Source organism: Coloeus monedula (genome assembly GCF_965178545.1).
Source record: "Coloeus monedula genome assembly, chromosome: 5".
Classification (NCBI taxonomy): Eukaryota; Metazoa; Chordata; class Aves; order Passeriformes; family Corvidae; genus Coloeus; species Coloeus monedula.
Window position 1 is genome coordinate 47,209,956 of NC_138785.1, and position 15,778 is coordinate 47,225,733.

General features: G+C 34.8%; 1 protein-coding gene across 1 annotated transcript in view; it reads right to left on the reverse strand.

The window, feature by feature from the left end:
* Positions 1-830: 830 nt before the first annotated feature.
* CEP135 (centrosomal protein 135) overlaps positions 831-15,778 on the reverse strand; it is a gene marked incomplete at its 3' end in the record, with an annotated part of 32,014 nt that continues 17,066 nt past the window's right edge. Inside the window, exons 18-26 of the mRNA XM_082281491.1 lie at positions 15,337-15,392; positions 14,219-14,387; positions 10,854-10,964; positions 8,958-9,143; positions 7,847-8,056; positions 6,712-6,914; positions 3,119-3,223; positions 2,585-2,731; positions 831-852 (exon numbers count right to left, since the gene is read on the reverse strand). Coding sequence (XP_082137617.1) covers positions 831-852; positions 2,585-2,731; positions 3,119-3,223; positions 6,712-6,914; positions 7,847-8,056; positions 8,958-9,143; positions 10,854-10,964; positions 14,219-14,387; positions 15,337-15,392 — 1,209 coding nt within the window. The remainder of the gene's footprint in view (positions 853-2,584; positions 2,732-3,118; positions 3,224-6,711; positions 6,915-7,846; positions 8,057-8,957; positions 9,144-10,853; positions 10,965-14,218; positions 14,388-15,336; positions 15,393-15,778) is intronic.

Genomic DNA, 15,778 nt, shown 5'->3' on the forward strand with positions numbered 1-15,778 from the left:
ACAGCTTGAGCTTGTGTGAATGACTCCATGAATTTTGCTCTGAACTTTTAAAACCAAAATTCGAAAAATATCTCCAGATACGATTCAAAAGTTTGAATATAAAATGCTTTGAGAATTTTTTTATATTTAAAGTATTTCAATGCATCTTTAAAAAATTTTCTCTTCACTTTTTATTAAATATGGGGATATTTAAAATGCAATTTCACACAAAGATTAAACAAAAGGAGATGAGTTGACAAAAACAGTAATAAAGAATAACTGATACCTATTTTTTATTAAGGTACAGTAAACAAAATGCATTCACAAAATAGATAACCAATGCTTTTAAATACCATAAAGAATAACCCATAAACAGAAAACATTTGTTAGAAGCATAAACATAGGAAATCATCATGAGTATAAAACATACACTGGCTCAGTATTTTTAAGACAGTTGGGGATGTTATTCTATGTTACTCACATCAAGATGAATAAACTTCCGCAATCATATGAGATAAGCAAACAAATAAAATAGTGAAATGAAAATAAGAGATTGTCAAATCAAGTACTCATTTCCTTCTTATAATTACTATGTTTCCAAAATAGTAATAAAACTTAGCTAGGCTTGATATAAAACCTATCAAACAGACAGCAAAAGGCCAGTCACTGCTGCGAGTTGGGAAAGCAGAATTTTGCAAAGTCAATTACTTCACCTGTTCTCAGAGGTTTCAAAGGTAATCACTGATTTGAAGAAAACAGAGGTAGAATACAAGATAGCATCCATAACTTAAAAAAAAAAATATCCTTGTAACAAGGTAATGCTTCAGTTACTCAAGTTATTCAGTTACTGGTTATTCTTTGAAGGTCACATTTCTGTGGAGAAAGAAAAGATGTCAAAATAAAGGTAACTATTTTATTTTACTAATTAATATTAGGATAAAATGTAATAATTAGCTTTAGGCTCCCCACATGCTCTTCTGTTATTCCCAAATATCAACTATTAGCATATTACCCAAAACTCTACACCATTGACCCATTGCTAAAATGATTTACAAAAATAAAAGTGAGACAAGGAGGAAGAGAAAATTTCTTGAGAAGATTAAATTGAATTAGAGAGAGACAGCTGTAACACTACAGAACAGTAACTACAGAGTACACTTTACTCTGGTAAGCTCCCAAGAAAGAATAAATAAGATGAAAGATGGTAACAGTACTGCTGAGATCACTCTACTGTAATTAATATGTTTAAAAGGCAAGATATGCATAGCAACTGCATGTGAATTCAGTTGTTAAAAACCAGCTTCTTTAAAAATACATACTTCATGAAAATGGGCTATTTGCTGGTAAGATATGGTACAGAGTTGACATTGTTAAAAGTAAGCATACAAATATTAGATAAAAACAGTGCACCACATGGTATCCTTCAAGCATAGCAACTGGACTTTTTATTGCTCTCAGGACTCACTGTAAAGCAAGGAAGACTAAAGGCAATTCTCTACTGATGATACTCATTCTCAGAAATACATTCTCTGTCATCATTTCAGTCGAAATGTTGTTTTGCAACATAACAGGGTATGCCTAGGGGCTCACCACTAGAGCAAAAGGCATAATTGCTGTTTCATCCCCACTGTCAGTATCTCATTTGCTACAGTTTCCACTTTTTGCTTTACCCAAAAACTCACAAAAGAGAAAAATTGCTGACAATGTGGGTTCATGCCATACTGAGCTCAGTTCTCAAGAAACCCGTGTCTTTCTTAACAAAAGTAAGCTGAGAACAAGCCATACATATTTACCAACAAAAATAAACTTTTAAATCTGTTAGCTAGATTCATGAGCTGTCACAGCACACATATTTCCTACAACAATATCTCAACAAACTTTTATCTTTCCCTGCCCTTCTCCTCTTCACTGCAATTTATTATGCAATATAGGACGGGGGAATCTACAGTCAATAATCAGGCTTGTAACCCACAACCAGCATCATCTAAAACAACAATGATCCCTAAAAGAACAAAAATGACAGTGAAAATGAACAGAGGCCGATTTTGATTTTTTTATGGACTACAGTGATCACAATCTTAGACATTCATAGATTCAAGCACTAACAATGAAATATGTATTAATTCTTTTTATGCACTTGTTTTGGAGATAGTTTCATCTAACATGTAGGGTTCAAATGCAGTTTAGTTGGACTCTTCTGTGGAGTGTCTTTCCTTCACTGCTGAACCCAGGAGAATTTCATGGCATTCCTCTTAATATGAAGCATTCATTGTTTGGAGATAACTATTAACAGCAATAAACTGGCAAAATATATTTGGATATAATTAATGGTAGTAATACACAGGCAACATATATTTGAAAGTTGCCAGGTGGTGCAAGACCATTAACAAAAAGAGGAATGAGAATCCATTATATTATGTGGTCTTTGGAGAGCACTTTGCATTTATTGGTTGCAATCAATATTTTATAGTACGAGAGACAGCAAAAGCAGAACTTAGAAACATTTGAAGTGTGTAACTATTTCATATGATCACAAAAGATTATTAGGAAACAGTTTAAACCTAACTCTTAAATAGAAATGATCTGCTAAAATCAAATCATTTACTTTTCAGCTGCTGCTTGATCAGTTGTTCTTACAGTGCTGCATTCTGGAGACCGCAAGGGAGACCTCAGTGTGGAGCTGAGGGGAGGCGAAGCCCGTAGTGAGGATGTGGAGAGGCCGTGCCGACGCATCTCCTGAATTGCTCGCTCTCTGCCAACAAACAGCAACCTCAGTTACACAACACCTTGCTACTGCAGGATGTTAAAGGAAGAAAACAGAACTTTGCAAAAAGTCTCATCTTCTTGTAAAGTCACTCAATTCTATTCCTGTTTTCATGAGAAGGGATTTTTTTTTTTATTTTTAGAGGCAGTGGTAAACACACAAAACTTAAGAAGAAATCCAGAAGCTGCATAAGATTTTTTTCATTTTTAATTAAGCATTTTTCAGGATGAAAATATTAGACTTTGCATGACAAGAGGAACAGAGTTTTCCATAAAAGTTCCTCACTACTGAAAAAAGCAAAAAAAGCACAGTTTTAAAAGTGAGAAAGAAGAAATAAGGAGGGAGAGCCAACTCCCTGAAAAACCAGCATCTTACCGTTCAAATCGTTCAGTTGTCAGCTTCCTTTTTAAAACATCACAGTCAGTCTGCAGCTGTGCAAATTTACTTCGAAGTACAGAAACCTCTCTATTATTGCTGCTTCTAAAAAAAAACGGGAGAAGCAACAATTTTTTCTTTGAACAACGTCAGCTAGGAGCCCAGAGAAGTTAGAGCAAGATAAAACAAAACCAGATACTGAACATGTTGTTTCACAGACTAAGTCAGAGACAAATCAGAAGCAGCAAGAACCAAATGAACACAACAGAATGCTTCTGGAAGAACCTAAGGTGAGAATGAAGTGAGAACTGGCAAGTGTCTCACTACATCCTGATTGCATCATGTTATTTTTCAGACAAAGGTAAACACAAACATGTTTTATAAAACCAGACAAAGCAATTACAACATTAGTTTATTGATTTACTATCCTCTGTTGCAATTTGAGATGGTCTTTATGTAAAAAAAAGAAGAAAAAAACAGTAAATATCCACAAAAAATTACAAACATAACAGATAACGGCTTCAGTAAAAATTTTATCAAGTAGGCTGAAACTATCTGGCTATCCATGAATACAACTGAATAAAATCTAAGTAAAAATTGTATTAAAGCAAATACCAGACCAGCAAAACACAGAGTCTGAAAGCTTGTTAACTACAACTGTTATGGGGCCAACTGTTTCAATTGCAAGAATCAAAATGAAAAGGAGCCTTGAAAGTCTTCAGAAACATAGTTCATATACTTCTTAGTAAATCATCAGCTTGGCCAATTCAATTCTTGGTTGCAAAATACCATTAATTACATTATAAAGGAAGAAAAAGAAATCGTTGCATGCAAAGTAAGTTGTCTAAATGAGAATCTAGACAGCTGTTTTATTCCATACAGTCTTCAAAGCCAGTATGAGGTGGAGTGCTCAAAAGTCACTTCTGGAGAAGCAAAGTTGTACTAGTTTATTGCTAAAGCACTGGATTGGAATTCTGAAAAATGAGTTCCACTCCTAGGTCAGCCAAAGACTTCCTGTCTGGCACCCGCTGGTCTTTGAGTCCAGGAAGATGAAAACTACTCAAGAGATTTGTTCCAAATAGAATGGCAGAATATTTTTTCCCATGGTCCCTATTCATCAGTAAAATTCCTAGAATGGTATCTTGATCCAGTATGTTGAGAACAGATGCAGAAGACAAGACATCTTGATGATATCTTATAAGTCCTTCAAAGACAGGCATATGCTTTCAGGATGGAGGTAAGAATTCAGGGCCCAATATCATTATTGTAAAATAAGGAAAGAAAGCAAACAGTTTGTGAGTTCTGAGGTTATTCCATGTCAATGACATTTAAACAAAATTAAGAGCATTAAGTAAATCACTCCAAGGTTTAGAAATATTTAAATTCAAAACCCTTTATGCACAGTAATCATCATATAAGTTTACATGATGATACACAATTTTCACAGGACATCTGTCTCTTTCACAGTAGATACACATAGCTTTCATTTAATTCTTTAGTCACTCTAGAGCCTCAGGATCTCCTTTACTGTACTATCACCCATGCAGCACTCAAAGTAACACAACTACTTACTCTTTACAGAACTGATAAATACAGCACTGGAGAACTTCACAAGTTAAACTTAATTCTGACAATACTTCTAAAGTCAGAGGTTGTAGCAGTGCCATTTTCTAAATAAAGTGGAAGGACAGGCACTGTAAAGCCAAAACTTTAAATAATGTTCAAAAATATTGGCACATGATTTTTGTCAGTTAGAACTGAAATTCTGCCAAGCCAAATGAATTTTTGTATTTTGCAAGACACAAATATAATTGTCACGTACTTCAGTCACAGCTGTGAGCATTTAAAGTTCCTGTTTCTTAGACTGCAACTACTACAAACCAAATAGTAGAAAATAAGGTATATACAACCAGTTCTCACACCTGAACACCTGCCTGGTAACAAGCAGAACCTTTGAGATAAACAGTGGAAAATAATTCAACATAATAGCTACTCTTTCTCCAAGAGAACATTTTCCTTCTTCCTGCAATATCCCACCCTATTAACAACGCAAGCATTAACATTTACAAAAAACAAATGAACCCTACAATGTGTGCAAAAACAAAATAGCAAAAAAATTACTATCCACTTAGTTAAACAGAGTTTTATAATGTTTGTACACAAAGTAACTGAATTAAATTTAATTTAAAACTCCTTCTTTCCTTTTTTATTGTTTGTTTTTTGGGGTTTTGTTGGTCTGTGATTTTTCTAACTTGCACATTGAACTTCATAATCAGGACTTTCTATTATCTTATGTTCATTGTATGCAACTAACAATTTTTCCCCAAGTAAACAAAAATCAGCAATACTAAAACATGAAGCAATTAGTTCCGCAGGGGCAATCAATAATGTTGTCATCTCCAGATTCACTGAGATCACTGCTACTTGAGGTGGACCATCATAAGCCACAAGCTGTAGCCTCTACATAAATCAACCAGAAGCATATTTCTAGCACATCTGTGTCACCAAGTTACACAGTTTTACCTGTTTCAGTAGGCTACATTCTGTATCTCATAAGGAGTATTACCTGTTCTATGAACTTCCATACACTTCCTTTCTCTCCCTACATTAGTGTTTACTAAATGGGTATATCTCATTGTCTGAAGCTCTTCTTTGACTTTACTCTTCACCACCATCTACATTCAGCTGCTACTCCTCCTTCTTGCTATTTAATGCATAGCTATCACTAGTCCCTGCTGATGTATCCTCAGAATTATCATGTCATGATACTTGGCAGGTTTTGTTTAAGAGCTTCACTTGATGATCTTAAGGGTCTTTTTTAACCCAAATAATTCTAAGATGACACATCATGGAAACTTCAAATTCCCTGCTCCATAATATGAAGAGGAATTTTTAAATCTTCTCTTGTGCATGAATTTCACACAAACAAAATACCTCCCCTTTTAACTTCATTGTTCCGAACAGATTATAGTCTTTCTTATACAAGTGTTGTTAAAGGTTATTGCTTCTTTAGGCAGATCCACAGCATAAGAAGTTGCAGGCCACATTTAGTCTGTCAGGTTTAGTTCTGTTTGAATTTCAAAGGAATAATAAGTGATACAGGACTTTTTCCTTAACAGTTAATATCAACAGCACCAAAAGTACTTTTGCTTTTTTTAAAGCACTATGACTTCACTATTCATTATGTAAGTGATTCTTCAATCAAAGCAGGGACATCAGGCATCTTCAGTAGATAAGCAATTCACATTTACCATGAATTTAATATACTTGGGGTTTTTTTTGTGAGCAGTAAACACATGTTAAAATTTTATGTAGAGGATGTTTCCTTTGGAAGTCCTGCTTAAATTTACTACTTGCACTAAACTAACATCCACCAAAATGCTGATTAATTGAAAGCAATATGAAAGACCTGTAAAGAAACTTTAAGTAAACATGCCAGGAAAGGTCAAAAGACATTGCAGCAAAAATCTGCTCAGCCATACTGAACACCCAGATTTTGTGAATGAGTATTGTCACAAAGAAATAGTTCTTTTGCAAACCACATAACACACACACACACACACACACACACACACACACTTGTTAAAACTTACAGTTTGCTCTCAGCCAGTGTTAGCTTGTCTTTCAGTAACTGAATTTCGGTATCTTTCTCTTGGGACGTTAATTGATTCTGAAATTCTTTGTCTCTACTAGTAGCCAGTAACGTTTCCAGATTCTGAACTGTAAGTCTCTCACTGGATAGCTGCTTTTTCAGCAACTCTACTTCTGATTTTATATCTTCTAATTCTCCTAGAACCTAAGGCACAAATTTTATATGTTATTAATACCCTAATTTACAAACACAGACAATTTTATTTTTGCGAAGAGCTGTTATAGAAACTGAAATGATCCTAAGTTTCATAAAAAAGAATAGGAAACTGAGCTTATAAAACAATGTAAGTCTGTAATTATTTTAAACTAGACTTAATTTAAAACCATTCAAGCTGTACCTCTATCAAATGTTTTACTGGGAGCTACATTACTGAGCGCTGGAATTGTTTAGGTAAGTACCTGGAACACGAACTGGCTTTTAACAAAGTACTTTGCACAGGTACAAAAATAGTATTTACTATACTTCATTCTATTTGACTAAGTCAGCTCACAATTAGCCTCCTGGCTTTTGCTGAAAATGTAGGAATAATTGTTTTCCTCTTCAGTTCTGTGAATATAAACAAGGTCTTGAATATTACAGTCCCAGAAAGCCTGACCAAGTCACTAAATGAAGACAAAATCAGCTGTAAAGAAAAAGGTTCCAAAAATATGAATATTTAGAACTGTTTAAACTATTTCAAAATATTCAATGAATTCCAGCTGTATCTAAATTTCAATTTAATTGAAAAGAAGCCATTAGGGTAAGGTCTTTAATATCAAGAAGTGCACTATTTGCTTTTTATAAAGTTTGAGTAAATTAAAAACAAAAAAAAAATATATGTGATCTGTCTGCAGTACAGCTAAAACTACACCTGCAACACTTTGCAGTGATAATGAATCAAAGAAACTCCCTCTTTTTGTACAAAACCCACAGCTACAAATCTGTACATTGTAAAATTTATAATTTATATAAAAATGCAAAACTAGTGATGTAAATTAACTTACCTTGCTCTCAGAAGTAATTTTTTTCTCCAAAAACTATTAAAAGCAAAGGAAGTTACTTTGTTATAGCAAATTAAATTTGTCTTCGCCGCTTACCCTTTCACAATCCATGCTTTTGGACGTCAGCTGTCGAGCTAAAAGTTCTTTGCTAGCCTCAAGTTTCACACAGAGTTCCTTCACAGAAGTCATGTCTGCCAACACAGTAGCCTTATCCTGATTTTCACGTTTAAGTTCCTCTTCCAATCTGGTCACATTTTTCGTTATGGAGGAGATCTGAGATTCATATACTTGATGTGCAACAATATGCTAAACAAAACCAAATATGGATACACTTTCAATGTTAAATTTAAGAGTCTCCTGTTGAATAACTTGGGTTTTCTTAACACTTTATTTTCCCTTCAAAGTTAACTTTCCCTATACAATTAACTTAATATTCCTTCCCTCCTCCTAAAACACAGCTAAGGGCAACTAATAAATCATCTTTGCAATTTTTAATCACCAACTTGAACAATTATATAAGTACTATATAAGAACAGAACAAGGCTGTATTCCAGCCTCAGAGAACTAAAAAGCTTAAACTGCAAACATACAACCTATTTTTAATTCAGTTTACAATATAGTCTCTAACTCTTTCTGGCTAATTAAAATGATGAGACAAAATGTATTCAATCCACAGCAATTATACTCTAGAACTTCTTTGATCTCTATGAAGTTATTGTTTCTAAAATATAAACCTCATTATGTTCTATGATATTGGTCTAGGATTCAGTATTATGGAATCCTGGTTCTGAATTTGGATGTCTACCAGATTTTTACCTTGACTCCAGCCACCAATGCTTCAAATATTTCATTCAAAGCTTCAACGAAATATAAGAACTAAGCTTGCAAAGTACTCATAAAGCTATATGAAAATATTCTGAAGCAACTAAACAGAAGTTTCTTACAATGTCATAGTAACAATGATAACCCAACAGAGGAGATGTAAAACTATGAAAATGTCTGCCATGATTCTAATTTTGGGGGGTGAAGGAAAGCACATCTAAACCAAATCAGTTACTGTTTCAAAAACTCCAGCATTCATATTTGAAACAATCACATAGAGAAATCATTTTCCATTAAGGCATTAAATATCATACATTGACCTTATTAAAAAGCACTTGAATGTATCCCACTTTCCTAGATGGAATTTCATTGCACAAGTTATTACCCCTTGAATCTCTTTTTCCAGAAATTCTACTCTCTCTCGAAGATGTCTCCGATCTGTGTCTACTGAAAGGAGTTCAAGTCGCATTGAGCTGCTCTCTCCTTCAGCTTGATGAGCCTTCATTTCCCAGTCTTCAGCTTGTGTATGGAGCATCCGGAACCTCTCTAACAATTCTTGGTTTTCTTTTTCCTAATGAAACAGTAAATCGCTCTGCAATGATCAACATACCCTCAAGTTGTTTGATCTTATTTCATGCCTACTCCTTACAGTATCTCTTCTGTTTTTCCCCCAGAAAGTAAGACTTCCTTCATTTTCTTAATCCCACTATCTGGCAACTACTAAAAGGAATAATCTCCTTTCCAAGTCCGAAAAGCAAATAAATACAGTGATGGCATTCAGTTTTCTTAAAATGCAAGTACTTACACTTCAAAGTTGTTAATGAGTTTTAAGGCTCGCAGGAGAGGGGTTATTGTGGATCTCTCTGCATTGTCAAGGATCATGTTACTGAGATACACTGTGATGTCCTTTCCAAGGAATTCCAGCAGGAGTCCATTTTCAGCTTTGAGTTACCATGCTCTTATAAATATTTGTATTATGGCAGTGCCTGAAATGCTGGTAATCTATTAGAGCATATACATCTATGTAGCCTATCATAGAGGTACAAAAATGTGAGCTTTAGTGCTCATCATTTGTGCAGTGATAGAACAAATGTTGCTTGTGAATTTTAGTTTGGCCAAGTGCATATTATAAGGCAGTGATAAATTTTTCTTATTTACCTTCATTCCCTTCTTCCCTGCTCATGTAATGTGCAGTGGGATATGCATGTTGGTAGTATAAATCAGATTTATGTAATGAGAAAGGCTACTGTTTCTGAAATTCCTTCTCTGTATCCTCCAGAACTTGGAAGGTGCAGACAGGATCAGGTGGAGCATTAGGAAATAAAAACTTGTGATTAAGCAAGTGAACACTGCAGAAAAGTAAATCTCCACAGGAATTTTCCAGATATAATACTAGAAAAATCCCTGAAATCAAGCATTCATAATTGGTTGCTGGCTGTATATTCTGCAGTTTCCTGGTACCTGACTTGAATAACTGGATTATCATTTGCCAAAGATGTAGCCACATCTGTAGCTGAAGTACTTTGGACATATGATATATTGTGAAATTCTTAAAAAATAAACCTCAAGTCTTTTAAATTCATAGTTCTAAGCTAACCTACTACTGAGCTTAATTTTTCTTCCATGCTACGGTTTCTACTTGTAAAAGTGGTTGACTCTACATGCATTCATCTAGACATGCAAGTTGAAGTCAGATCAAAACTCATTCTTCCCAATTCAAAGTCACATAATGAATTTGCCAGTTCATGTTCTCTTGACACAAATCCTATTTGTTTTAAATGATTATAAGTTTTAAATCACGTAAATCACACTTTTGAATCCAAGTATCAGGATAAAGGACATTTAAACAGAGCACTGTTTTAACAGTACTACTTTTACATTTTCATGCAGAACTACAGGTAAAAATTTTTCTTTTCAAAAAGGGTAAAATATTTAAAATCATCATATAAGCTGCCTACAATCATGAAACAGTACCAGTTATTTTACTGGTTGCCTGGTCAAAACCCAAAAAGCAAAACAACACTCAAACATGACATGTTTGTCATTCTCCAGGATTATGGCCACCTGAAACACAACTGATGAAATTGTGATGTGCTAGAATTAATCAGTGCTTCAGATCTAATAATATGAATCCCTCACTACTAGCTTGAAACACTGCAAAGAAAAGAAGGAAAAATAAAAGAAGGAAATGGGACAGGCAGGGAGAACAGCACCCAAACCATGCAATCCTTACTCTGCTTTACTGAATGCAGTAATGACTGCCTACAGATTACATTTTTACCTTTGAAGCTATCAAGGTCTCAAATCTGGAGACTTCAGTTATGTAATTATGAACCCTGGTTTTCATTTCTTCTTTTTCACGTATTGCATCTTCAAGCTCGGTACTGACAGCCTAAAGAGATTGCAAAAAGGCAAAATTGTGCATGGCAGTAAATTAAGCACTATATAATACCCTATCAGATTAAATTAAGTAATTGCATATGCCCCAAAATTTTTTCTATTCTACTTACAAAGCTCTTTGGGATTTGTAGGGTTCAGAAACATCCCCTGTTACCTTAGATACACCAAAGAGTTTCTAGGCAAGAAAAATCACAAAAACAATGACTATCACACCAGTTCATAAAATATGCAGCTTCCCAGATGACACACCCTACCAATCTTGGGAAAATTCAACATACTGATGTTTGGGAGATGAAATTTTTATAGCCTTAAAATTCCCTACTCCTGAGTGAAGGGAAGTTTCAAATCAATAGAAAAACAACTGTAGAACAAAAGAACATTTATTTTAAAGTAGAATTGCAAGATAAAATAACTAAATGCATTACTAAGATCATATTTAGACATCAAAAATGCACCATGGAATTTGTTTCAGATATTTGAGCTGTTAACTCTGTCCCTGTCAGGTTCAGCTCTTATCTCCCTCTGAGTACTTTAGCCCAGAGAGCCAAAATTGCAAGTATCTTTTTCTACCTCCATGATCAAATGTCAGGGAAATACAGGATACCGCCTTATTTCTTTCCCTTCCTCTTTTTGTGGTATATTAATTCATTAGTGGCAAGCTTTTCACTGTATGCCTTATTTAACATACACTGAAATCAGTCTGCTTGTCTCTGTAGTAGCCTTCCCAAACACTGGGAAAGCTTTAGTCATCACATTATGATAATATTCAATATTTCATCTTACTAGACACCTGTGAAGGGCAGGTCTAATTTCAATAATACAGCCACATACTTATATATTAAACTGTAGGTTTTGCAAGAACTGTTCAAGGTCCTACATCACTTCCTTGAAACATGTTGCTATATTATACTTTCTAGCATCAGACTCAGCGTGGTTGACTTGAGGAGAACTGAAATAAATGGTTTAGTCAACAAGGCCCTGATTGTTTTTAGTGTCGGCACTTACAGTGAATTCAAACAAACATTTGTATCTCAGGATCAAAACCGTAAAAGGCATTTGAGTCTCATGAGGAGCTGCTATAGTTGTATTTGCTACACAAATTGAATGTAATGAGTTGCAACAAAATTCTGGGTTTGCTCTTCAGATCACACTCACATACCCTCTACATAGACTTTCTGATGCCTAGCCCAATAAAAGATGTTGCTTAGCCCATTAAAAGATATATCTTATATATATAATATAAAATACCCTATAAAACACTGGACATTTTCGCTATATGTTGTCCATACAGATATTCTACAGCACAGGGACATCCATATCATGCACTTGGAGCTGAGAGGCTTTTGCTCAGCAATAACCAGCTGGTGCACAAAACCAGTTCATTATTCCTCCAACTATGCAAGGGATTAACAAACTGAATGTATTTCAGGCTGTTCCAGTCATGGATCCCATGCTCATAGAATTCCAAGGAAGAAGAGAGGGAGCAATGAGGATAGCAAAGAGTGCAAATGGAGATATCCTATATAAGTCACTTAGACTTTTGAAAGAATGAGTACACTAGTGATTGGTTTAACTGAGGACCCCTGAAGAACATCTCAAGATGAAGATGTCACAAGGACAATAATGACAATAATAAAACAGTCTAATCCACTGAATCTCTCAACTATTTCTGTCTTGCAAAATTTTTATTTAACCTACATCAGCTTCAGGTAGCTCATCAGCTTCAGATAGTTCAATAAAATATTCAATGATACCCTACGCAAAAAAGTAATTTCTCAGGACAATAAAGATTTTATTTCAACTCTAATTGTACAACTGACATAAGTACTGCCTTTATAAGCATGCACTTTACAAGGAAATGTATTTATTTTCTATGACATCAGCAGCCAAGAGGGACTAGTATACCTTCCAGCTGGAAATCTGACCATGAATACACATGAACCAACTCAGTATCCACTAGGCAATCATAACCCACTCTCCACCTGCTTTCTGGCCTGAGAAGCTACTGACTGGCCAGCTGTTAGCAAGGAAGTACATTAAGATCCTAAACTACCAGAGAACTAAGGAAAGACAAAATCATATAAAACTAATACAAATAAAAATATAAAGCTCTGCAAGCACTCAAGAGTACCTGAACAGGATCTCTACAAAAAACCACACACACCCTGCCTCTCCCCAAAAAAGCTCCAACATACAGCCGAACCTGTATATTTATATACACACAAGATACCACCTCACCATGACACCTACCTTACTAATGCAAAGACAATCCAATAAGAACATTTCTCCAGGGAAATAGATTACACCTTTAAATTCATCATCTAAAAACCCCACACGACCTCAGCATAATGGAAAGGGAACCCCTCCTATTCTCATGGACTGTGAATCCTTATCCATTCCTGAAATCAGGAGACGAATTCAGACTATTCAGGATTATCGAACCCTAAAAGTAAGTGTTTTTGAACCCCTCTGTCTTGCAGCTGTTAAGCCCTCTTATATTTCCTCCTCCAAAATTAACCTTTTCCAATTCATCACTGAAAGCAAAATTCCCGCAGAGCAACACATACAAATGGCAACTAACTTTGCCAGGACTGGAAATTAAAACCCTGCCAATACCTCCTTACAGGGAGATACAAGCCACCATTGCCAATGCTCACAGACCACAAACATTACAATCTACATTCCAAAACATCCTAATCTCAAAATATGGCATACCTCAGTCAATAAATCCAATGATGATGGAAACTAGATGGATGAAATTAATGAATCATTATGCACCAGAACAAATTCAGATGTGCTACCAATCTCCTTCCTCTCCCTCTCACTTTTACCTGACAATCTGATGTCTGCTTTTGGGCTTTCCTTCTCTCTCTCAATAATCACTTCCACAGATAATAAAACCCAGTTTTTACCAATTAAATACCAACTGCCAAGTGATATAACCAATTAACATAATTTCATTATATTATAAACAATAACATCCTAGATTTATTTTATTTAGATTTCTTTTTTAATCTGAGGAAAGGTGACCAGACTGAAAGCTTGTCTATTTCTCCCCCACTGCATTGACTATATCTAAGTATCTGAAGTACTGCTTTTACAGTTTCTGCCTAGTGATTTTCAACATCCCAGTGCTCAAGAAATACCAATCATTAAACACATCAATCAAAATTGAGGATGTAGCAGTTCTGATGCAAGCAAACCATAAATGGTTTAATACAGCAGTACCATGTACTGTCTTTATACCTGGTTTTCTCTGGCCATTGTAGCCAGGTCATCTTGCAGTCGCCTGTTTTCTTTCAGAGCCATTTCCTTTACTCTTTCCATTTCTGCAAGCTCTAGCTGGGATGTATCAAGCTGGCGATGCAAGCTGGATATCTCACGGTCTCTGTTGCTCAGCATGTTCTGCATCTGGCTATCAAGTGAAAACATTATTAACGTTGTTCCTTCTTGTACTATACCACATACTGCTGAAAATAATCAGGCAAAATTCTTGCACTCTGAATGATGACAAACTGAGTCTAAATATAACGTGAACTAAGTATGTAAAATGTCAATATACAGAGGTAAAATGGATTTAATCTTCAGTTTTGAAGATGTATCTGCTAAGATGTATTTTATTAGACAAAGAGCAATTACAGATACCTGTGTTTATTTGTGTTTACAGTAGTGATTACAGTAATTGCATATTTATAAGCCATAAAGGAAGACAAATAATTTACACTTGAAGGACAATTATCAAAAGAGTAATGAAAAGATTAAACAAAAAATTAGAAATATAAATATGCATAAATTAAACTTTTGCATTTTTTTTGTCACATATAGTTCATGCATCAATGTAGCAAATATTCAGTTACATTGGTCTTCAAATGTTTAAATATTGGTGTTTAAATTTTTTCTTTTAAGATGCTATGGTTTAAAAAGTCATGCTTAAAAAGAGGAAAGAATGAAAGATCAGAGGAAGCCCCGCTAAAAACTACATAAATTAAGACTGTACTGGTAGCTTAAGCTAGAAGAATGAAATTGCCAATCATTAAGAGTTTGGCTCTGAATCTTACCTGGGTCAATCAATATCTAGTGGAGTGCTAGAAAGCTACTTCTTGACTAAGAGTTAGGAAACATTACCAATTTAGGGAAATGAATACAGACAAGCAATTGTTAATTATTGTTGTAACCGTTTCTCAGCAGCCTGCAATATAATTGCAGAGGAAGTGTCTTCAAAAGCTGTGTACATCTTTCTCAACACACTACACTCCTCTACTTGACTCAATTTCATCAAAATAACTAAAATAGCCATCTACTTTCACTTTGAAACTATCACATAAAACAAAGCCTCCAAAGAAGGCATCCTACTCTTTACTTACTCTGTTGAGGACTCCAACTCAGAGAGTGTTAAACGTAAATGAGCAATTGTTTTTTCCTATTAAAAAAAATCAAAAGGCATATTAGGTATTATTATATTGCAACATAACAGAATACTTCAAGTTAAAGAACTTTTAATGTAAACCTTTATTTTAATTCTTCACTAATAAGTAATTTCCAAGTTTTTTTTCTTTACCAAGAAAGGATTGTCTTGTCATCAAAAAAGATGGAAGTCAGCTATAGATTTTGTCACCTCAGGCTAGTACTTTATATCTAAATAAATGCCTGCACATGCAAAATGTGAACAAATGCTTCCTTATTTTCTTGGAGTATTTAGGGAATACAGCAACATTCCTAATTAAAGTGCTATTGAGTTGGCAAATAGACTGTGCATCGGCTGGGTCCAAGCATAGCATTTATGTGCTCTGCACAGACTTTGTCATC